Consider the following 26,359-nt stretch of genomic DNA (forward strand, 5'->3'; position numbering starts at 1 on the left):
TGGAATGTAAAACAGTAGAAAGTTCATCAGTGAATGTGGACGCTGAGTTCTAGGCCACAGCACAGGTATATAGTGTATACAAATACAAATGTACAGTTTCTGAGGTGTTTACTTTTTACTATTTATGTACACCGATCGGATACCGAGTAGGTACCTCCGTCCTACACTGCAGGAGGATTTTCGTAAATACAAAATGTCAATATTTATAAATCTTCTCGTGACTTGATAGTCCATGGGAATTTCTGAATAAACGCCTGCGAGATTTTCCTGATAAAATTAACCCATCCGATATCCGTAACTATACATTTATTGGCAACAGGGTGATTACGATTTTCTCATCACATTCTATTATTATTGAAGTCAAACTGTACGCAATCGCACGCATCAATTAATCACCGGAGGCGAGCACAAAACGTGAACAATGAAATCTTTTGGATACCTAGTGGTGTATTTCAGGTGGAATCCGAGGGCGTTTGTCGGGAAAATGTTTACAACCATCAACGTATAATTCGCTACTGACATCAATAATTATTAATAATTGTAAACGTAATTTTTCAATTATATTATGTTTTATTTAATAGACCTGCGATGTGTTCTTAACCTAACAATTAGAGATTAGAGTGAACTTTAATACCGTTCCATATTTTTAATTCTATAGACCGAGTTTTTGTCACCTTAAGATATTGTAAATTGCTTGTACATTTTAAAGGGCTCATAACTTGCTATAAAATGAAAACATGAAAAAAAAACCTACGAGAAAATATGTTTACTTCTAAATTTGATAATAGGTCAATTCACTGTAATAGTATTAAACATACCAAAGTTAAATGGATTATTCAGATCGTACAATTTGCCATGTTCGGTATGCGTTTGTAAGACGGAGAAAATGAATGCGGGTGTAGTGTTTTCTCTTAACGAGAAAAGTCCACGAAATCAGAAATATAATATAATATAGATATTATCACAGCATTTTATTCTTGATTTTACTACTGTTCTGCTTTGGATTAAAATAAATTGAATATTATTATTATATTATTCATCTTAGGAGCAATGCTCGATGAAATTCGATCATATCAGACATACGACACCAAAGTTCAATTTTCAAACGTATGTGATATACTTACTAAATAAGTACCATCATCTGCATTTTCAAAAAATATGTTATATGTTATATTATATATATATAATGTACAATAAATTATTTCATTCTGTGTATAAAAAATATGTACCTACGTAAAAAAAGAATTTCAATATTATAGTTTAAAAAAAATATCTCGAAGTTATGCAATGTATCAAATTTGACTTTTAATCAATAAGGATTTTCAAACTCTTATCTTTATTTTCAAGCTATCGAGTTCATTTATAGTACACAATTATACAGGAAAACTATAATATTTTAAATTGAGTAAATTAAATATAATTATCTACCTACGACCTACCTAACTCGGAATACATGGAACATTATAAAATACTTCTTTTAGGAAGTATATAACTATTCAAATCACACAATCACTATTATATAATAATAATTCAACTGACAAGATTTTTATAACTTAAATATGTAATTAGTTGCATAAACTAATTCTATTTTTTTTTATTTTAACCTCAGAAGTGTTTTATTTTGTGTGAGAAAAAGTATTATTTTTATTACTGTGAAGATTGCGTTTCATGAAACTCAATAATTTACCCGATGATATGAATTTTATATATAATCGTGTTATTAGTGTAGGTAATATAGAAAAATCATTATATCATCTTACAATAAGCTCCATTGTTTGGTTGATTAAATGTGTAACATCGAAGTAACGTGGGAACTAAGGAAAAATGACATGCACGCTAAGTTCATAATTTATTGTTTTTATACATAAAATGGTATTAACCTATAAAGTGCTATAAGTTAAATAACTATGCGATGCGTGGGCATAGTATACCACTATTTTATTATTTAGACATTTGATTATGTATACAAGTGTAGGTACTATATATTATCATAAACAAATATTTGGGAGTTAATTGATAATATTATTAATCTGATTCACGATTTACATTATATTTATGCAATAATGATTATCACTAGAATAACTGCTACGGTGATGTAAATAACGTTCATGTTCGATAGTCACGCGTATTGTATTTTGTATGAATAAATTGCTTGTCAACATTTTTATACAAAAGCCTTATTGTTCTTTCTTATTTCGGTGTATTTTGTCTAACAAGTTATGTGTGTTCACAGTCAAATTAACTAATTTTCGAATCTCACACATTTTAGTATTCACTTAGTATAGGTAAATATTAGTAGTATTAGTAGGCATCTGCCACCTATATACTTGGATACTTCAGCAGTATCGGCTGTAATTTGATAAACGGTGTAGGCGAAAGCTGTTACGATAGTAATAATAATAATAATAATAATAATAATAATAATTGAACAACACGGGTTGGTCGTAGACTGCTATCCCGTGAAATATATCTCAGGGTCAGGTTGAGCAAATGAAACGCGCGCCATTCGCGTACCTACAGTTAATCTACCATTGAACGTGTAGGTGATTAATAGTCAATTCCATAATAGATCCCTATTGGAATTTATCGGGGAAGACTGCACATAAAGTAATAATTTAACGAGAGAAGCATGCGGAAATTACGACTATGCGTTCCCTTGGCCTGCCAGTTTTACGAATTTATGACGTCACGCGTATACAATGTGATTATTTTATCTGCTTATTTTCCGATTGCACGACGCGAAATGTAAAAAATACGAAATAAAGGAAACCCAACCGAAACAATAAGATAGGTCACACGATCCGCTCGGCGGCGGCAGCAATCTATATGTGTAATATATAAATGTATGTGTACAATGTATATTGTATAATGTATGCATTCCAATGTTCGGGGGGTAAACAAACACTATAGAGTCGTGCATATGTGCGGTACAAACACGAACCAAAACGGTCGGGTGGGGGGGGGGGGGTGCAAAAAGTCATGACAGCGGCGGCGTCGGACGAGAATACTACCCTTGTCGCTTCGGGAAAACAAACGACATGCGGCGGCGAGTTGCAGGGAATTTGCTAGGGTAGTGGAACGCGAGTTGGATGCGAGGGAAAGGCAAAAATCAAATGGGCTGGTGAGAGGTATTTCTAAACGACTCTTTTTTTATATTATTATTCTGAAATCGTGCCAGGAATACACGCGAGCACGTTTCCTTTTTTTTTTTTGTCCGTTAAGTGAAATAGCAAATTATTTAATCAACGAGCGACCATATATGGAATAATGTTTGGTTTATTACATAAACATTACTATTACACCGCTTTGGTGAACATTTTTAAAATACATTTATCACGAAGGAAAGATGTTTGTAGTTTTCATAGTGGTTATGGACTTATGGTACGACCTAGGGTTATATTTTTAAAAAAGATTTACTTAATATGTTTGTACTCTGTAGATACGAACTATTATTGCACTATCGTTTAGTTTGAGAACAAATATAATATGAGCTTTGCATTCAAGTATTTAATTTCATATATTTAGATATGAAATCTAGCAAATAAAAGAACAATAATAATCATAGCCAATGTAAAGGCAATAGTTAAAAATAACATACGTATGTCATTTTTTAACAAGGTAAAATAATTTAGTACTTAACTTAACCTTACCTTCCCTTACCTACCTTACCTTACGTTTACTTCAAAATTGCTATTTATGTCCCGGTATAAGTAAATAAACCATATATTTCAACTCGTTATGTGTTTAAAGATAATATCTAAATATACGATATTTTAGTATCTATAATTACACTTTTTACAAAAATAAAATTTAAGCTGTAATATTTTTATCAAATAAAAGAAAAAATATAAAATATACAATAATAAATGTAATATTATGTAATTGATATTATTATCAATGTCTAACGATAATTTTTTCTTTCTATAAATTTTTTATATTCAATAATTTAGTGTCTCATAGGCAATTGTAGTTTTATTCAATATGCATATAGTATTCTAATTATCTTTATTTTATTTTTAGTCAAAAGAAGTTAGTATATTATGACCAAAATGAATTTAGTTAATTGTTTTGTATACATTAGGAAATGCTAAACAGGATAATTAAATTAAAAATATTAGTATGTAAAGTTATAAACAAGTTTTTTTATGTCATGTTTAAATAATCAAACAATGTCAAGGTCATCAATGTCGATGGTTTCTAATAAATTGTTAGTGTGTAATGTTATATTGTTCACTGATATTATTATTACGCAATTATTAAAGAAATATATTTTTATATACCTACTAATGGAGTCTTTCTGTTTAAAGTTTAAACGAACAACTTAGGTATTTACAGTAATTTATATTTATTAGGTACTTTAAAATTCTAAAAGAAGCAGTAAATCTATTGGCTTTTTTACATTATCAACGTGTTTTATTCTTTGACAACACTTTTGAAAGCATTAAATGTATGTTTTAGTAATCCCCGAAGTTCTATTCACAAACAAAATTTAAATAATGATTTCTTGCCTCTAAGTTGAAAATAATAACTCAGCTCTAATGGACTAAGAGTCTAAAAAATAACACCAGTTTCTGTATTCTATCAGACTCTTTTTGTATTTCACGTAATTAGTAATAACATTTTTGATTTTGTAAATTTTGGATTCTATGATTTATGTTTATTTTTATTTTTTTATTTCAATATAAGTACGATTTATACATTTTATTTTTGTACAATTAGCATATTTTTTTGGCTATTTTGGCATAGTTTAGTCTCGAGAAAAGAGTTAAATGTAGCGTCATTTTAACCTGTGAAGTTTTACTGAATGATTCGTAGTATCACTTCCTTTGAAACGACCGCTAGGATTTTTTATTAAATTGGAAATCGTAAAAGGTATTAGGTACTAATTTGGTTCTTACATTTGAAAATCTTGTTAACGATCGAGTTGTAGTCTTGTAGATTCGTTGAAAATACCTTTAATTATACACTTATACAAATCCCTCCGACAAATAAGGTTATGTATTTAAGTCTTTAAACAAACAATTTTGTGATTTCAGAATATATTGGAGAAGTTCAATCCAGGTGCCCGGCAAATGATTAATGCAGGAAAGGCATATCTGAAAGCACTTCACGGTGAGTTATGATATTTTATGTTTTGGTAGATTAATGAGTTAATTATTTTTCAAATACGTTTTTACAGACTATTATTTTACATGATAATTGTATTTTTATAACATATTTACATCATATTATACTGTATAGGTAATAAATTATAATATAAAATTAATACATTTATTGTGGTTAGAATAGAATTGGATAATGATTAATAACATTCTTTAATTAATTTATGTATTTATAAACACATTATAAAAACTAACTGGTTACATTATATTTTAACGTAAGATAGTATTGAAATTTTACAAACTGTAACATACTATATTATTGAAAGATTTTTTTTTCATTATTTTAAATAATATTAATAATGGGAATATCAAATAAAGACTTAGTTGCTAAATATTTATTTTTTGTATACAAATCACAATTCTTAATGGTGACGTATTAGTGTACAAATTAAAATAAACAGATACTTACAAATGTACCTATACTAACCTTTATTTTTGGAGAGTTTACCATATTAGGAAGATTAATACAATATACGTTATGGCTTATGAGATTAGCTAACAACTTTAGTTCAAAATTCAATTTTCAAATCTACATTTTCAAACAATCCAAAAATATAATAACAAGTATTTAATAATCTTAATTCTCTCATTATAATGTTATTTAACTTCAATGTTTATTTGAACTGAGAAAGCTTGATTTTAGTCTGTAAACATAATGGAGAAGTTGATAGTTACGTAACATGTTAATAACTCTCAATAGAAAAAAACTTAATCATATACATACGACGAATTAGATAAGTAGTTGATTTCTAATTGATTGTTATAACTTTTGTGGTATAAGAAAATTGACTAATCGACAATATGGTTCTAAAGTTTGTATTTTGGATTAATAATTTAGAGAATCTAAACTGCGAAAATCGAAGGTAGATAGTATCAAAACATTTCGAATGAAACATAATTTTGTCCTATACCATTGATCATAATTAGCCAAAACAACAATAACGATTAATACAAATATATTCCAACATAATGGTCACATTATTTCAATCTATGATATAGAATACATTTTGAACATGAAACATATTATATTACGACCAACTGCTAATATAATAAAGATAAAGAAAAAATCTTTTTCTTCGTATTGAAATGGTACAAATAGCAAGATATAATAATGGATTTACTGTGTTCACGTACGATGTGCAGGCGAATCTTAAAAATTTGATCATCCACAGTGGTAAAACAGCCTGTTTAACAGTGGTATAAGCGCATAGGCTTATAATACATGCCGGCAAATTGTTCTCGGGATTCGTATTATGATTGGATTCAATACAGTTTCAAGTGGTGCATTTCGCGTAAACAAACGGCACCCCGTCGTCAGGCGCTGCTCTTTTAAATATTATTTCCTCGTTCGTCAATAAGTAGGTACTGTTATAGAAACAAAAATTAAATAGGCGTACAAATAATATCATATCTTGTATTATAAATAGTTATTATTTTTAGAGTTACATATTATACTTCCTCTCTGGTCGTCACTGCAGTTGTAGGAAAACGAACGTTATAGGCCTATAAATATTGGTATAATATATCGATATTATTTAAATACGTATATATTATATATATATTGGAAAAATACATTGGCCGAACAATAACAGTATAATATTTTCTATACGTTATTCACATTCATTTTCTCGGGACCAGACTCGGCGTTGGTACAAACGGTTGCCGTTTGCGTGTGAGAGAAAACACAGACACATCATAAATATTTATCAACATCACATGATTGATGACACGCGTGCATATCGTATGCACGAGCGTCTTTATCGTACTCCAGAGTTAATGTTGTCATTGGTCAGGATAGGGTGGAGGATGATTGATATATTCACTGTGTTTGTATTATTATTATTATTATTATTATCCTACGACCCCCGTCTGTTCCACAGTAAACTTTTTTCTTTCTCGAAATGTTGTCAAAAGTACTACAAATAATATTATCATTTTCAAGGGCACTTTTGTCATTTACTCCTTTCGCATTTAGACTCTACAAATGATTACGTAGGTATATCATGTCGACTTTATTTATAAAAAAAAAATCAATGAGATGTATAGAAAATTTAAAAAAAAATACTCTTGTATACATTTTTAAATATGCAATTTGCAAAACCAATTAATATAAAAACAATAACACTTCAGAATTATAAGGATTATTTTTATAGTTTAAACTTTATTTAGAGAAATAAAAACATGTAAAATAATGAATTAAAAATATAAATATGTATATTTATTAGACAAAGGCAAAACAACTCTATATTACTATTCTTTATTATCTTAAGTGAAAATTCACCGGGAGTTAAAAGCGCTTAGCTTTTTCAAACTCAGCATTTTCCTGAATTTGCTATTCAGTATTATAAATAAATTTTAAGCATTAATTAATATTAAAAGTACATTGAAACGTTTCACTATTTACCACTTAATCATGGAAATGTAATAAGCAAATTTAAAATATCGTTTTATACTATGTATAATTATTATCAAGTCACGGCATAGGCCAATAATTGACCAATTATTGTATACTTATATATTAATTTATTTTATTTTATATGATAAATAGTAAATTAAAAATATAATAATGATAGTAGTATTGTATTTGAGTATGTGTTATATGTACTAATTTATTTTATACATTTTCGGACTTGTGTGTTGAACACATCGTTAAATTATTTGTACGTATAATATATGATATTATACAAAGTGTTAATGGTGGAGCTTTTGAAAATGTTTAAATGTTAATTTGTCGTAAATTTTATCAAAAGTTTGTAATTAATTGCACATACGGCGATAGTTATAACCATTGATTGTAAGTATCAATTAGTAATTATAGGATAGTTGCAACAAAATGAGAACTAAGTACTAAGTATTTATGCTGATCTATTGTAAATCGATTAGTGGTTATGGTCAATGTATTTCATTTGATATTGTGGTAGTAAAAACTTATTTTTCAATAATAAAACACGAATACATAGGAAAAAGATATGTTTTAATATAGTATTTAGTGTTGAATTGAACATATTATTTTTGAAAGAAATGTATTATTATTTTTCGAAATTGTAATTTTTATTATATCTAAAGTCTAAATACATTTTTATATTATTAAAAAGCCAATACTGAAAAAAAATAAGTTTGGTGGAATAGATCGAAAATATTAAGTTAGACATATAAAAACCTGGATTTAAATTTATTTATTTTATCATTATTATTTGTAATTTTAAAACCCAATATAAATTCATATAACATCTTGTTCATGCATATTAAAATGTATAATAATTAGATTTCAATATTTAGAATGTTTGACTTTAGTTATAATGATCATAGCGGAAGGTAATTTATAATTTTTCATACGAAGAGAATCAAACATTTTTGTTGCTACAAAATATTTTTAATCATATTTTTCAAAACTGTTTCAATAGCTATTGTTCTGCCTGGTGCATTTAATCTAAAATGGTTCACTTATTGTGTATTTGTCTTGTCCCAAAAGTATGTATGACAAAATATAATTTGTGGTTTTATATAGGTAATTGTTACAAAATTATAAACTAAGAAACAATTCTTTAGTTACTAATGAACATTTTTCTAACTCTTTTGAATAGTTTGAGGTCTACTGTGATGTATTAAGTTTGAATTATATTATAATTATGTGAAAAGCGGGTAACTGAGAATAGAAATAATTGGAATACGTGTGTCAATGTGAAAGGAAAAAGGGGTTGGGAAAATTGACGCGGAAAAAATTCTACTACTTTTGATTTAAAAAGCTTTTAAGCTGTCAAACTTTACCAAAGCGCAATAAACAAAGTTATTTTTTAAGGGCAGGAAAAAAATAAATGCTTTTATGTTTGTAATTTTCATTAAAGACAGTATCAATTGGTATTCTCAATTTAAGGAAATAATCGTCTCAAAAGTTTTTATTGCTTCAATCCAAATTAAACATTTTTAAATAATTTCAACAGAAAAAATCTTAACAATATTTAAACTTTAAATACTTTAAACACTTTTGCATTGTATCAATAATACTTGATTAGATTAACACGATATTAAAAATAACTACCCACCGTATCAGCTTAGCAAACCTTTCAAACTATTTCTCAAATACACACTTATCGAGTGAAAATGAATTATAATTTTGATTCTGTACCTACTCGAGATCCGAGTGATTGAATCATATTATTATATTCAATTAACGTTTACAGTAAATAAAGGTAGGCTTTATATCATTATGTCAATTTAAATTACTAAATTACCACTATTTTATTTAAATAGTTTTTCACAATAATGTTTAAAAGTTACTATATCGTAAACAGCCTAATATCTGATAAAATAATCACCTTTTTAGTTTTTAATTTTTGAATATTTCTTGTACAGTTTTTAAATTTAATATATTAATAATTACTCTAAACTATGATAAACTTTTTATGAAGTATATTAATAATATTCATGACGTACAAGTTTTTTAAATTTCAATAATTGTTTATGCATAGGTAAATTATTAATAAATAATTATTAAGAATTAAAAAATAATACATTTAATAATTTACACTGATCAAAATAACAAAATACAATATAATATATTTATCTAGATTGAGAGAGTTTTGTTTCTTAGTTTACTTAATACAATTGCAGTTGAGTTTTTGTTCTTAGTACATTGGTAGGTTTACTTTATTTTTAAAATAACCAGAATTAGAACCAGACTTGGGAAATGGGGATGATTCTCCAAACTACACCAAGATGAAATTTAACGGGATGGAATGAATTAGGTTGTAATTTGAAAATGTTCGTTACAGAAAGATTTTTGACGTTCGAATACGTCCACTTTGGTATTTAATTTGTAAACATGTCTAGTGAATAATAATTATAGTCATAATAAAACTTGACAGCGAACAATTTAATTTTCCCCTTATGATTTAATGAAAAATAAAAATGTCATCGTATAAAGAATAAATAATATTTGCATTTTTTTTAATAAGAGTGGTTATGAAATATAATTGAATGTGATATATTTGTTATTTTAAAAACATTAAAGGTAAAATATTCAAAAAAATGGTAATAAGGTGTTGGAGTTGACCCAGCTAGTGTATTTGTCTCTCTATATCTCTTTAATGGTCTTTTATTTTATTAAATATTATATTTGTTTTTACCAATTCATTATTATTAATTAAGTTTTTGAAAGTGTTCTATCTAAACCTACATAGCTAAAAAACTATTTAATTTAATATCAATTACTTTTTAATTAAAGATTTAATATCAAATTTTTAAAAATAATCTCTAAACAATAGAATTTTAAGTAACTATTCATAAAATATTTAAAATCAATGATTTTGTGTCAGCTATAAAAGTGGAATAATTTCTTATTATATAATATAACAACGTAAAACGAATTACATACATATTATTTAATTTTATTATTTATAAACTAATTTTTTGTTAACATTTTAGTTTACAAGAAATTCGTTTTCTTGGAATTCACCAAAAGCTTCAACACAAAACATCATGTTCCTACTTTTTTGAGGAACACGTAATATATATTTTACTTTTCTATGGGGATAATCCCAGTCTTGGTTTTTTTTCTTAACTTGCTTCATTCTTCAGGTAATTCTTATTAAAAACGCTTTAAAGAGCGTTCAACTTGAATAAACTTAATTCGAAACCAAATTCGTTAGGGAAAAAAACAAGCAAAGGCTCTCGGGGTAGAGATGAGCCGTTTGCGATAAAAAGAAAACGATTCTGTTGTAGATGAAAACATCCTAACGAGAAACTTGCCCTTAAACTTCAATGCAAGCGATAGGGAAAAATAAGGAAGAGGAATAAATGAATTGCATTCGACCCTGTTGTAGTATTCCCTCGAGATAAATTTACGGAAAGCAAACAACACTGGCATAACTATGGCGAGTGATTTCTCATCTCTTTGCCCGACAAAAATACAATAAAAAAATTTCACCTTCGTACATTTTTTAAGAAGTGTTTAATAATTTAATGTACGTGAAATATAGTCAAACACTATACACGGTAAATTATAATGTAGTAGATAAGAAATAACCATTTACATTACTCATTCACAATAAGTATGTAACTATGTAAGTAATGAAAAATATATATATTTTTTTATACAATATTAAAATGTAATAATGTAAGGATAACGTTTTCAATTTTATACAAAAAGAAAAATGATAGAAATCGTGATGCTGGGGATTTCAACAGAATTCAATATTGACGTTGTGTTGATATTTAGTAACAAAAACGTTTCGATACTGTATGTTTTATAGACATAACCATTATTCGAGTTTATAGATGGAAGAACGATGAGGGTAAAAATAGAAAATGTAACCGCAGTCCCTTTCGTGAATTCAAACTGTATTCTTATCTTAATCATTGTGATAATAAACTCAATGGAAACGATTCATACTAAATACCTGATATATAAGTGAAAAATTTAACTATAGCCAATAAAAGTAAAAAAGCTATTTAATAGTTTAAAACGCATTGATTTGTATTGAATTATGCGCATTTGACAGTTTTATAAAAACAATTTAACAGCTTATCGATTATAACATAAATTATGAACAATATTGTAAGATACCTATAAGGCTATAAATAATAATAATTTTTTATCCATATTTTACTATTTGTATGCATATTGCATAATGTACCCACATAATAATAATATTATAAAGTACTAATATTGATTAAAACCATATTTTATTAATTAACATTTAATTATTATATATTAATTAAAAATATCTATAGCATTTAAATTCAAAATACGAAAAAAGTATACCTATTTGTGATCGTATCAGTGCAATTAGCATTTTGTGGGTATTTTTTATTTTTGATCTAATAAGCGTTTATAGATACTTCGTTTTATTAATTTCCTTGCTTATGATTACTATTATTTTTATTTCTTACTCAATTATTATAAATAATTTGACGTTTCCCAATAAGAATAACTCTGGTCCAACTGGTACTGTTCTTACCGAAGCAGTTGTTACACTTTTCTCCAACTCGGCATTTTAAAATTGATGGCATATTGCATTAACTAATATTAATGGCGAATAGGAGCCAATGAAGTTCGTCATTTGTTCGCTGTAAAATAACATTTGACTAATGGACCATAGCCGTTGGGTGGGTGACAAATAGCGTGCTCGTAGAATTGAATTTTTTGAAAAATACTCAAGGCGGAAATTAAAACGCATCTTTACAGTAGTGTTCTTTGTCGCATTAACTCCACTCCAGTTTGTTTCCCTTTGGAATTTCATAGCCAAATGACTTTTATTATCCAAAAGCAGGGTCAACGACGAGGGCGAATTTCTTCACTTAAGTATTTTTAACCACCCTTTTCACATAGAACGTGCGCTCCCTTAATACTTTGGATACATTTGAGCAGAACAACTGGAATAATTTAGCCATTAACATTTGGGTACTTTAGTATGTTATTTTATAAAACCGGTAAATATACAAGATGTACAAGATGTGCAGCTGAATTACATTTGAACGAATGCAATTGAGAAAAATATCGTAGGTATGTTATTTCAGTCTTTTAATCACATATCGTTTATACCAGATAGTACAACTAATACGTAATAAGTATATACATTTAATATACGTTTGTAAGTTAAGGAATTTGTTGTCTTACACGTTTAAGTGTAGTATATTATAAGCTATTTAAATTGAAATACATTTATAACTTAAGAAGTATTTGTATGGTCTTTTTTAAATTATATAAAACAAAATACCACTGTGTTAGTTCAAACTTTTTTTTAACGTGTATACTCATCATAAAGTTAGAACTATTTTAGATTTTATTTTTTTTTTATGGTATACGATTTCTCGTTTTATCGAATAAAGGTCCGTTCCATACACCTCAATCCGTTTTCTGTGAAGTGTTAGGCCAAATTAATGTGGGAAATTTGAAACTTACGACTATAAATCTCAAATTTCAATACTCAAGAATACAAACGTTATTCATGAATTATATTTGATAAGTTAATTCTGATGTATTATAGTTGTATTATCTGTATAATAGTTTTAATTTTAAAAATATATTTATTTCCCCTTCTCACCACAAGCTTGCTTAGGGAAGGGTAATCAAATCATGCAAGAAATGTTATCTTATTTTTGTACTTATATTGTACTATGTTATATTATGAATTGAGTTGAGATGAATTATTATTTTAATTATTAATTAATTAGTTATATTTTTATAACTATATCTTAAAGGCAGTCTTAAATAAGTCAGAAGTAGAAAAAATAGCTCATACAAAGAATAAACTTAAAATCATTCTTAAAAATGTATTATTTTCATAAAAAAATTAAAAATTACGATTTAAGTTGTATAATATTTATGCTAATATTAAGACATTTTCTCTCTCGTTAAATTCAATAAAACAATTAAAATAAATCGAGAAAAACTCATGTTATTTGATTTTTTGTGGAATATAAGAAATATAGACTTAAGTAAATAATTAAACAACTAAGAATTAATTAGTTAGAGCAGAAAATTAAAAATTCAAGTTACATTAAGTTGTGTTGGCATTTAATTTATTATGACTTGTTAGTAGGTATTTTGTGTTACGCTTATATAACAACTTAATTATAATTTACTATTTAGTATACACCTATTATATATTCAACTATTCAATAAAACAATTAAATTCAACATCAATAAATTATTACATTATTGTTACAGGTACATTAAAGCGTTTATTATGAACAATAAAATAATTAGTCCTTACTGAATTATGCTAAATCATTTTTAGTAATTTTCATATAATTGTACAGCATTTTAATACTCAACCTCAAAACAAAGTATTAATTATTACGGCTAACAGATAAATAATTTATCGATTTTCAATAGGTACCTTAAATTTACATTTAAAAAGTAGTTAATAGTTATAGAAGACTTATTGAACATAACTAACACGAAATAACTTTGTTGGTTGTTCTATAGAATAGTTATTTATTAGTTAACATATGGTTAGACGGTATTTTATTTTACATAAACAAAATAATTGTTTAGATTAAGTTCTCGCAGTTTTATTTTAAAAGTTAAAAATTTAAAAAAAAAGTATAACTTATAGCCTATAGGTAATTGTAAGTGTTTGATTATCACAAATTAAACTATCAAATATTTATTAGGATAATACTTCGGAATCAAATGAAACGATAAGTATCATGTACGAAATCGTTTTTTTTAAAGCATTTTAAATTGACTTGAATTATCTAAGGCCACGTATATTTGATCATTTGGGATTTACGTAACGGTACTAATGTACTATAGGTATCTTATATAAAGTTTTACTAATCAGTAATAACGTATAAATGACTTTGAACGGCTAAAATCTGTACAAATTTGCCAATAACTTAGCACAATATAATTATTTTTAAATAGAGCAATAACGCTCACAAAATTCAATGACTCTATAAGATTTATGTGACAGTATTCAAGAAAAGTTTAATGGAGATTGAAAGAATTTTTATCAAGAATAGTGCTTTAAACGAACACATTAACTCACTCCCACCCTCTCATAAAAAAAAACCGACTAAATTGCGATATAAAAATAATCACAGACCGTTATTAAAACAAATTGTTCCACTGGTGTGATAAACTCTGTACAATGTATACATAGTATATACTTATCCCCCGACCGCCTGTCACGCCAATAAAGCGCCAAATATGATAGGCGTCCAAGGAAAATTACTTTTCGCTTCCAACATTGTTAGGAGGGTAAAAGCATTAGTTAAGGAAAGGTTTCTTGGGTGGATATTATTATTTTATTATAATTTTTTTTTTGTTGAAACAAAGTGTTAATCAAGAAATATAAATAACAAAAGTAGTAGCAAAGGTAATCCCCGCCATCCACGGCCATTTATCAAAAAGGCCGTCGTACGTAAAACGCTTCTGTGTATTATAATAATCAACTTCTAAATAACATCTCTTTATTATAGTTTGTAAGGTTAGGATAACGCATAGGATAGGATGGATGAGGTGAGTTATTGCTGTGAAACTTTTACCCCCCCCCCCCTGTTTCCTCATTTGCTGGAAACTTTCGACACAGTGTTAAACCACGTATAGTACACGAACGGTGATAATTACGACGACCCTGCAGTCCTCGATGGTTACCTAACCCTTTTGGGAAATGACTTCCCAGCCAAAACTATGTGTTTACAACATATACGTCAAAAATTCTGACCTTCATAAATTCAACTAGGTATATTTTACTATTTCTCTCGTCCCCTAAATAATTATATTTATAATGCGTAGTATACAATTTTATTGGTCCATTTCAATAGAAAAAAAGATTTTTTAATAAACATTTATTTTTTAATTTAAGAAAATATTAGTCAATATAAATAAGTTTTGAAAAAGAGTATCCAAAATGGTTTCTATTCGAATATACTTCAGCAACTTCAATTGAAAAACTACATTCTTTATTGACATTAAAATAATTTCAATGCAGGTTTGTTTTTTATTTACAAAATTATTATTATGGTTTTGATTGATGCATCTATATTATGTTTCTTTATTGTTAATAAAGCAATGCAAATTAAATGTGTCAAAACAAAAAGGTAATAATCATCTAAATAAAACATCTTGCAAGAACCATTTTTTTTTATTTCTTGTTTATTTATTTTAACAAAATAATATAGTGACAATAGTATTATATAAAATAAAAAATTTATTTGATACACGAAAAATAGTTAATATAAAGAATGAGATGCTAATAATGGTTCATGTTTAAGTTAGTTAGTTCATATGTTTATGAAGTTTTAACACGAAATTGTGACGTATAATCTTTAATACCCAAAAACGTCATAATACTTTTTTAATATTTTTCTTATTTTATAAATAATATAGTTAAGAACGATAAGTTTTTTTTCCTATTTTTCATAAATCAAGTTAATTAATTAATAACATTGTTAATGCGTTCAATTGCATGACACAGTAATAACTAATAACTTTTATAATATTATTCACATTATTTGTTAAAAGTTTAGTCTATTTTGAACAAGGAAATGAATGCTATTGAAGTGAAAATTCATTATAATTAAAATAGTCATAATATCGTTCTTGTTAAATTATGATGGACAATTTACGAGCTCAATATTTTCTAGTAGGTATAACAAATTTTCAACGAGGAATTCGATCAGTGAACAGTAAACTCCACTTTCACGAAATAATCTAGCCGTCGTCTCTGCAATGTGAAGATCATATAATTATTTTTATCCTGTTTTTCAGCTATTTACAGCGGAACCTGTTTCACGGCTGTATGTAGAATATTGATATATATATATATATATATATTTCGGAAAAGGAAATATCAATATTTTTTTATTTCACCAGACCGCATTGCTGGCGAGGGGGTGTATTGTAACAGGAGGTTTTAGTGCGTCCTCTGACAATCCATGAAAACAATATGACGCTAAAGCCGTTTTCTACACCCGGGCCAATATATACGCGATATTTGAAACACAATACAAACATAATATACGGGCAGAGCCCTTCTATTTTCACCGTAGACCGTAGTTGCAATACGGCAAACAACATAATAGATATATAACTTATCCTCCGTAATACGTCCTCGTTTACACCACACGCATCCTGAACAACGGCGTTTACAGAGTTGATATGGAATGACCACGCGTGTCAATAGTAATCGTAATTATTATACTCGGTGGGGGGGGGGGGGGGGTTCAGAGAGCGGAGACAGCGAACGATAACGTGATAGGGATGTCAACCCGACGGATAAATGGGATAATGTCGGTCGACAAATATTGTAATGGTATTGTAATGTACCAGCTATATTAATATAGTGTCGAAGTGATGCCTAAGCGTGTTTACTATTATAATATACTTATGCACGTGACCTATACCGGTACGGCCATCGCGATTCCACAGTCGCCACGTCGCGGTCGTCGGGAATAATATTATACGTCTCTGAAGCCAAAAATGCGGTGCCGAATTTCTTTGGAAATTCTACTATGGACAATATTCAGATTTGCAGTTTATAATGTGACAGTTTCAATGTGAACAAGTATAAAATATAAGAATAGGTATATTATGACAAATTAAATCGATAAAAAATAATAATATTGGTGCATACCCGGTTATTTAACGAAAATAAAAATAAATAAATAAATAACAAATAATATGTAACCTTATAACCCAATATAAATTTGTATTTTATTTTGCATAGTTATAACACGTATACCTGTACAATTGTGATCGATTCTATGATATATATGTACATTTTGTGCAATACGCAGAATTGTTGGTTCTCGTTAATTTTGACAATGTAGTTTTGAGAAAGAAGTCGCACTGAGTAGCAACCACTTTCATCTTTGAAATCCAATATAAAGTAATTTATTTTTATAATTGTTTTAAAACTTGTAACTGTACTCTGTAATAAATGTTGCGTATAATACTTAAAAATAATTCACCTTTAAGGTTTGTACTCGTTACAAAATTAAAAGTTTCTCGTGAACTTTTAACATTTTAATGTAAACAATTAAAGTTAAGTTAAAATAATAAGTCTTATATTTCGAAATTCAAGGATAAATATTTTATAATAAACTTGAGACACGTATAAATGTTGATAACATATGGAGGCTAAAAACTAATAATATTGGTTCATTCACCTATGAGTGATAAAAAATACGATTTTAAACATATAATTACATTTTCGTTATATTTATTATAAAATATATAAGCCTTAAAATAATTATTTCACAATTTTCACGCCTCAGCAAACTATTTTGTGACAAACTTAATACTATATCTATAAGACAATTTTCTTGTATATATATCAATATTTATTGGTAGTTTTTGCAACCTACATAAACATTTTAACACTTTAAATCAGTGAAAGTTGTAATAACGTCACGATGTCAAAGCAGAAACTTCGATAAACTGTGCAAAATTATTTATAATTTAATAATTTAACTTATTAAATAAACTTTATTATAAATATATGTTTAAGAAATATAAATATATTATTTTCATCGAGTATAATAATAAATTGTGCCGTACCAATTGAATGGACAATTTCATATTTTTTTAACAAGGCGAAGAAATTAAGAAAAATAATAATATGTCATGTTATATGTATTGCTCTGTGTTACATAACTATTGAAACAATCGCATTTTACTCTACATATTAACTCATTTCTCACATAGGTATATGAGTATACTGGGATGTCTAACCTTCGATATAGGGTTTGTTCTCATACATTTTTTCTTTCCTATACTTCTTGCATCTCACCTAAATTTGAAAAAAGTGAACAACTAATTGGATAATGACTAGTGAATTAATTGATAAATTAGCTCTATGGACTGGCTATCTCAGATTTCGGATATGCGTGAAAATATGATAAAAAATTGTATTATATTTTTTATTTTGAGAGTTCAGGTGTGTAATATGAATTATGATGATTATTATTGTGGCTCTCCATTTCAGTACTTATTAATATTTAAAAAAATATTATTTTAAAAATATATTGGCAAAAATAAAGTTAATATCGACTACAAAAACGTTTAGGCACAATAGGCATAATATAAATTATGTTGTATATAAATGCTTGTTGTCAACGTTTATATTATTTTCTCATAGAAAATACCCATTCATCATCTCTTCACTGCAAATCGACTGTTCGGCCCTTTTTGAATATTTGTTTGAAGACGAGATTGGGCGTGACGCTCCCATCGGTGTGGCATTTAAGTGACATTCATATTTCACCGGTACAGATGTTGATCTTGTCAGGGATAAGAAATTAGCTCCACGAACACACCCACACGCCACGTTCGCTTTTTTCTTGATAGCCATCGCCGACACAGTTTCTCAAAAATAGGTACACGCTAGCCTACGAGCAATTATTATTTTATCGAACAAGTGGGCGTTGTGCCCACTAGAAAATGTATGTATGTATGCATGTATCTATGTATGTATGTATGTATGTATGTATGTATGTATGTATGTATGTATGTATGTATGTATGTATGTATGTATGTATGTATGTATGTATGTATGTATGTATGTATGTATGTATGTATGTATGTATGTATGTATGTATGTATGTATGTATGTATGTATGTATGTATATATTTATGTATGCATGTATGTTTATTTGTTTGTTTGTTTGTTTGTTTGTTTGTTTGTTTGTTTGTATGTATGTATGTATGTATGTATGTATGTATGTATGTATGTATGTTTGTATGTGTGTATGTACTATGTATATTTGTATGTACCAAAAAGCATTGTTTTTATTGTTTTTTTTTTTTATTTAGAAACTTACTCCCAACAATATATTATGCTGATTGCATATATGATATTTAATATTATACTTACTAAGGTTTTTTATTTATTGAAAAAAGTATTTGGATATATGGTTTTAGGTTTTAAATAAACATTTTTTTAAATATACCTATACTTAATAATTGTAATATGTGAAAATCGAAAAACTTCTACAAACTTTCATTATAAATACGTTTAAATATTCAAATTTAAAACTAAACTGTATTATTGCATAAATACATTTATGACTAGCTTCAAATTAATGTATGTCAGATAATCTATTATCCTTTTATACTGCAGCTAAAATGTTTTATATTATTATGTGTCAGCCATAATCGACATCTGGTTAAATTCCAGTCAAATAGTCTGTGGTATATGTTAATATTAAACTAAACGATTTAATCGTGATTATATTGAGTTTGAAATAATACTATGGGCAGTCCATATTTGTTCGATTTATACTTGTTTGATATGAGTTATTAAATTTAAACACATATTTTATTGTTTATATAATATTATAATAATACAATAACTATTATATTATAAACACGTTGATGCGTTAAACATTAATTCAAATTTAATAAACTTAAAAGTAAAATTTAAATAAGACCACGGCTTTAAATTCGTTTAATACTATCGTAAAATTCTTACCACCCCATTAGTACCGCACTACACATAATTTTAGGCCCTCATACTGAAATAGTACGAACATTACGAATATCTCTCTACGACCGTGTTTGCACATTATACTAGCTAGTGTATACCTATATAATGCAAACAATATACGAAAGTGAAAATTACATTGTAAAAAGAATGCTAAGTATTTACCAATTGTAAACTCTAATGGGGTAAAAACGTGAAGGGTTCACTTTAGGTACCCTAAGTTATTGTCACGTGTGTGTACAGTTCTGTTAGAAGGTAGGAGTTTCCTCAAGAATCCTTGAGTTTCTGTAACCATTTTCGTAGAAATTCATTTTGGCTGAGTGGATCGTGCCAGTCGTGCCACCTGCATCGTGTTGTTCTATAATATAATATTTGCGTCCCTTAACAGTCACTATTCAATTTTCATGCATATTATAAAACATAATAATATCAATAAAATTCCAGTCTTGTTATGCCACTCGAATATATATGTTACTCACTAAAGATGTGTTAAAGATTATTATCGAGTTCATACGTTTCCAGATTTAAATACACATCCAAATGTTATATTAACCATTTCACTTTAGTATGTTTTTTTTTTAATCTTGTATCACTTTAATCTAGAGCATATGTTTTTTAAATACTATCTAGAAATATGTTATTCATACTTAGAGTGTATCAAATAAATTATGCTTGTTGAACTTGTTCATTTTTGTATAATTATTTAAATGAGATTTTATGAGAATATGCGTATACTGCTATAGGTATACGTATTTCAATACATACTTTTTAATCAATTTTATCTTATGATCACCAACAATATTTTGGTCTAAATATTTAAAAAAAAATGATTGTTAAACTCATAAGAATACAAGCCATGCCTGAAATGTTTTATCTATAGATAGCCTTCTCTATTTGGGTAGTATTTTAACTTATGAATTTTATGTAAGAAAATGTGCTCATTTTTAATTTAGCTAAACTCATCAGTTCAAATGTTTAGGTATCAATAGTTATTCCCCCCTGGTGTGTTGTGTATTATTTGATAACTGAAGCTTGAAAGTTAAATTGTGATAACAGTAACTGAGTTTTCTAGTTAATTAATAACTACAGTTGTGTTATTATTGTTATAATAATAATCCGTACTGACTAATGAGTAATAACTATACAAATTGTGTTGTATTTTATAGACATATATTTTTTTTTATCAGGGGAACCCGCTGCAACATAGGCCATTAGTAGTTGGATGCTACGGTAGGGGATTTTTTTTTGTATAGGTTTAGTAGGTTTTTTTTAAGTTGATTTGTGTTTGTGTATGTGTGGCAAGGATGTGTTGCTAAAAACCCGGTTGGTCACCCATCCGGGAACTAGCAACGGCGGCCGGTGTGTACACTCGGAGAGTTCACACAGATTGAGCCCACGACCGTGCCTCACCAAGTCAAATATTTTATCTTATAATTGTATTAAATTTATTATAATTGAAAATTGACCAGTTTTTCGTATGACATAGACATAATGAATTCGAAAGATAATAATATAGTGTTTGATATAATGGAATAATTGAGTGTCAAATGTATTTGAGTACGTTGTAATAATTTTAACATAATATGAAATTCATATATGGTTGAAAACAATATTATATTTAATAGATATTTATATTTTATATTTATTAGAGTCATCATATTTTTAATGAAAAGTGTTTAACATTTTTTTGTTTATAAATTATACAAGGAAACATTCTTGACTTAATGTTATGAAATATCATATTAATAGGTCATTGGGTTATGAAAATATTTTATCAATAGCGGATATGGAATACTTTCTGGATTAGTAATATTATACTCAATCATTATCTTGATGTTTTTAATTAAATAAATGATAGTTGTATAAATTTTACGTCGTTGACAAGGTGGATTTAAAAATTTATAAATCCGCCTTAGTAGAAGATTTTTTGATAAGATTTTAATACTTCAAACATTTCTATGTTATATATATATATATTTATTTAATAAAACTTGAATACAGAATATAGAATTATTAAAACGAAGACGAACGTATTCAATTTTATATTAGCCTATTTCTTTCAAATTTTGAAATGAACTATAATACATAAAAGTAAGACGCAATCATATTAGAAAAAGTAATTCAATATTTCAATAATTTATAAAATATTATACCCAAATGATGATTTTATTTGGATATAATATTTTTCTAACAGTATATACCGAGTAATTCATAGTGTTCGAAAATAAATTCTAAGTGTCAATGAAATTTATTGAACTGTCTATTGTATGCCATAAAAATGTATTTCTATGTCATTTAATTTGCATTTCAAAATAAATTATTATTTAAATATTGACAGAACGTGATAAAAAAAAGTAAAACTGTCTTTCGTATTATATTATGAAATATGTTTGCATATTATAATGTTCAGTTTTCCGGTTGTTCTTAAACCACTTTTACTATGTTTTATACAGATAATACTGTGAATTAAAATAAAAGTACTTATTATATATTCCTTTCAAAGTTGTGTGTTTTTTTATAGTATCTTTGATCAATGAGCGGCGCTTAATAATATATTTTAGCTGTAACTGTAACTACATTTAGTACCTATACATCTGCACTAAAAAACTTATGTACTCGTAGAATGAGTATAACTTATTTTCTAATTTTCTGTTCAATAGTTATTATGCGGCCTCCAGTTAATAGTTAATAGCTGAATGACACCGATTTGACGAACTAGAAATTCAAAAAATAATTGGCTCTGTTTTTTCGTAAACGACATAATAATTCTTTCCGTCGTCATGGCTCATTATGCACGCTTTGTCGAAAACGTTTAAGCGATCACAACGAATTTCCACAAGTGTTTATATTTCGCGTTTCGATTAACTCTTATTATATGGGAAATAATAAATAAAATAAAACCGAAAGGATAAGGATATAATGGGAATAAATTTGCACTAACTCATAGATCGCATTAAATTATGCATATATGTTGCACTAATAAACGAAATGATTCTAGATAAATAATAATACAAGGACGATAAAATGCAAGCCGTACCAGTGTACCATTGTACCATAGCAATACAATACTATTATACAGATACGAAATTCGAGTGTTTAAAATGAATAATTGGTGTTCGTAATCGATCGTACTTAATAATAATCATCATCATCATCATCATTGTTGTTGTCATTGTGTAACAAGACGGTGCTATTTCGATAACTCGGTCAAATGATGTAGGTGTTATTTTACGCGACAGACTCTTGTCGATTGGACGTGCCTTAAAATAATAATGGTAGTTGGTAAATAACTTAATGTACGGGATGATCCATTCAACGCAAGACACTCGCCATTTCATAAAACACTAACGTTTTTGAAAATATTTATTAAAGTTTTTTTTAGTCGTTTTAAAACGGTTTTTTAGTTTTTAGTCTTTTACTATTTTTTTTTAATTTGAAAACAATATTACATTCTTTTGAATGACGGCATGAATATTTAATATCGTATGTCGTTGTAGAATATCGTTCCGAGTATTGCAATAATCTATAAAAATCCAATTTTTGACGTAACTCATCAAAAATTACTAGTCCAAAATTACTTTCGTATATTTTGAAGTTCCAGCATAGATATTTTGCTTTGGAATGATAAGAATTACAATATAAATACAATATGTCGTCATTGAAAAAAAAAATTAAAACCGATAACAATGAAAATATTTTTTTTTTTCAATTTATCTTTTAACGACTCGAAACGATGTAGGTATGTAAAAAAATGTTAATAATTTTTTTTGAAATAACCATGTAATGTCTTACGTCGAATGGATCACCCCGTACATCACAATGACGTATATATAATATTATGTATTTAATCATGCAAACGAAGAGAGTACATCACCGCCGTGTCTCGTGCATTTCCGCCACCGCCTACCGGAATGATAATAGTAATGCGATTTGAAAACGGAACGACGCGGATGACTTGGGGGAGGAGGGGGGGGTGGCGAAGTGGTGTCGGCGGTGCACTCGTACGCGCCGCTGTAACTCGATTACGGGCGTCGTCGTCGTCGTCGGCTTCTGCGTCTACTTCTACCACTGTGACAACTATACAGTAGTTTGCTGTTGTGTCGTCACCGTCTTCAGTCTTCGGTCTTGCAGTATTTAATTTGAACGCCGCCGACGAGGAAACCGGACAAACTCGCGTATTTATACGTAATACCATATATACCTGCCTGCCTGCCTGCCTGCCACTGCTGCATTATAATACGACCGTGTCGACGACGACGTTGCAATCCTACCTGCAGGATGGGTTCCGTTGCACTTTGGAAACTTCAATTTGTTCTCATTTGCACAGGATGTGCATGTTTTTGCATTTCCCCCGGGGTAAACACTATACATATATATTTTGATTCGCCGGGGTGTGCTTTATTTATTATCTCTCCTGCGCCGCCGCGTCTTTCTCACTCTCTCTCTCTCCCTCCCTCCCTCGTTTTCAGTCCTTATAAGACGTTCCCTGCTCGTACCTCGGGACTACGTTTGTCGTTTTACACGTCTTATTGCTCCCTCCCGCCATTCTCGTGTGAATCTCTCGTGAAATAAAATTCCGACGAAATTTCCGTCGTGTTTTTATTATAAACGTTTGTCGCCGTCTGAATTGTTTTTTGTCAACGTTGTTTCCGATTGAATATAGACGAGCTTTTGCATAATTTTTTTCTTGAGTTGATTTGTTGTTTATGTTAGTTGTCGTATGAAAGACAAATTTGCACATATTATGTGTACTTTAGCCTAATTCGGTAAAAAATGCAGTCTTTATATTTTAATCAAATATCTCTATTGTAATATGCTAATCGCTAACCCTGTTAATCGTAGATATTAAAGTGTTTACAAATAATATATATTTTCTTCCATCGATCGTATATCGTTATGATGTATACTAGACTTCCGAAGAACAACTACAATAGTTATTAAAATAAATTAGAGATAAATTTATTTTTATTTTTATTATTGTTCGTTTTCGTATTAATTTTCATCGGATTGTATTTTTAAAGTGAATCGATCAATTTTAATGCATCTTGTACGTCGACCCCGTCAGTACGGCGTATCGTATAGGTAATTCAACTACACCCGTGTCAATGTCAATTTAGCGTATGGAAAAACGATTGGCTATACGAAGAGTAACATACAGTTTCTCCTCAGTAAAAACGATTTACGATATTGACTTAGACTTAAAATGCCATTAAAAATAAAAATTCCTACTCAAACAAGGCGTGCGTAGAAGGCATATACTTGTCATGTACCCATGTATACATATTGTGTCTGCAGGGAACTTGTATAAATTATCAATTCGAATTTAACTATTATGCGTAAGTATCATAATAATGAAAACATCTCATTCTATATTATACACACATAATATTATAACCAAAGTAAGTTATTATGAACAGATTTAAGGTTTTTGCATTTTCTGCATATTTTTTCATATTTTAACAAAAAAACCATACAAATATACACCTAACGATCTAAAAAAACAGATTATAGGTACGGTTATATAATATTAATATCAAATATTTTACATCTCAAAGAACATTCGGTAGCTAAAAATAGATTAGGTTATTGCTTTTCCAACTAACATACTACATTAAATTATTTGTGCTTTTTTCCTATCTATATCAGTATATCACCAATGTACTATTTCATTTTAATAAAATTTTTTACAATGTATCAATGATTAAAAATTAAATTACAATTTAACAAATTGCATTATTGCATTACATTTTTGTTATATTATACATCTTATTTTTTTTTATAAAAATTTTAATAAAACAAATAAATAATTATCACGGCAAAATTAAAATCAAATATAAAATGTAATGAAAATTGAAATTTTATTTTGCATGTTTTGCATCTTTTTCTTGCATCTTTTGATTTTTTTTAGTGCATGTTTGCATGCACATCTTAAAATTTTAAATGCAAATAAGTCCGTCTTTGCTTATAATCATAAATTCTTACTACAAATTCATGTTTGTTTTAAAATTTATTCTTTCGGAAAATTATAAGCTATTGTGTGATTTTATCTTGATATACAATTAGATTTATATTTATGAATATTTTTCGTATTATCTAAATATTAAATTTACCTTGAAAACGTTTTACTGAATGGGTGCACATTTAACTTAATAACGCACAAAGAAGCTCAATAAAAACAAATTATTAAATCTTCTTCTGTTATTTTCGTAAAAATATAATTAAAATAAAACCTATATTTTTACAATATTACAAAAACAGATT

The 26,359-nt window shown here is 27.9% G+C and overlaps 1 protein-coding gene across 1 annotated transcript in view; it reads left to right on the forward strand.

Moving 5' to 3' along the window:
• The window catches only part of LOC111028370 (brain-specific angiogenesis inhibitor 1-associated protein 2-like protein 2), a 107,373-nt gene that overhangs the window by 23,572 nt on the left and 57,442 nt on the right, over nucleotides 1-26,359 (forward strand). Inside the window, exon 2 of the mRNA XM_022306991.1 lies at nucleotides 5,037-5,112. Within this exon, the coding sequence (XP_022162683.1) occupies nucleotides 5,037-5,112 (76 nt within the window). The remainder of the gene's footprint in view (nucleotides 1-5,036; nucleotides 5,113-26,359) is intronic.

Source organism: Myzus persicae, unplaced genomic scaffold, assembly GCF_001856785.1.
Source record: "Myzus persicae strain clone G006 unplaced genomic scaffold, MPER_G0061.0, whole genome shotgun sequence".
Taxonomy (NCBI): domain Eukaryota; kingdom Metazoa; phylum Arthropoda; class Insecta; order Hemiptera; family Aphididae; genus Myzus; species Myzus persicae.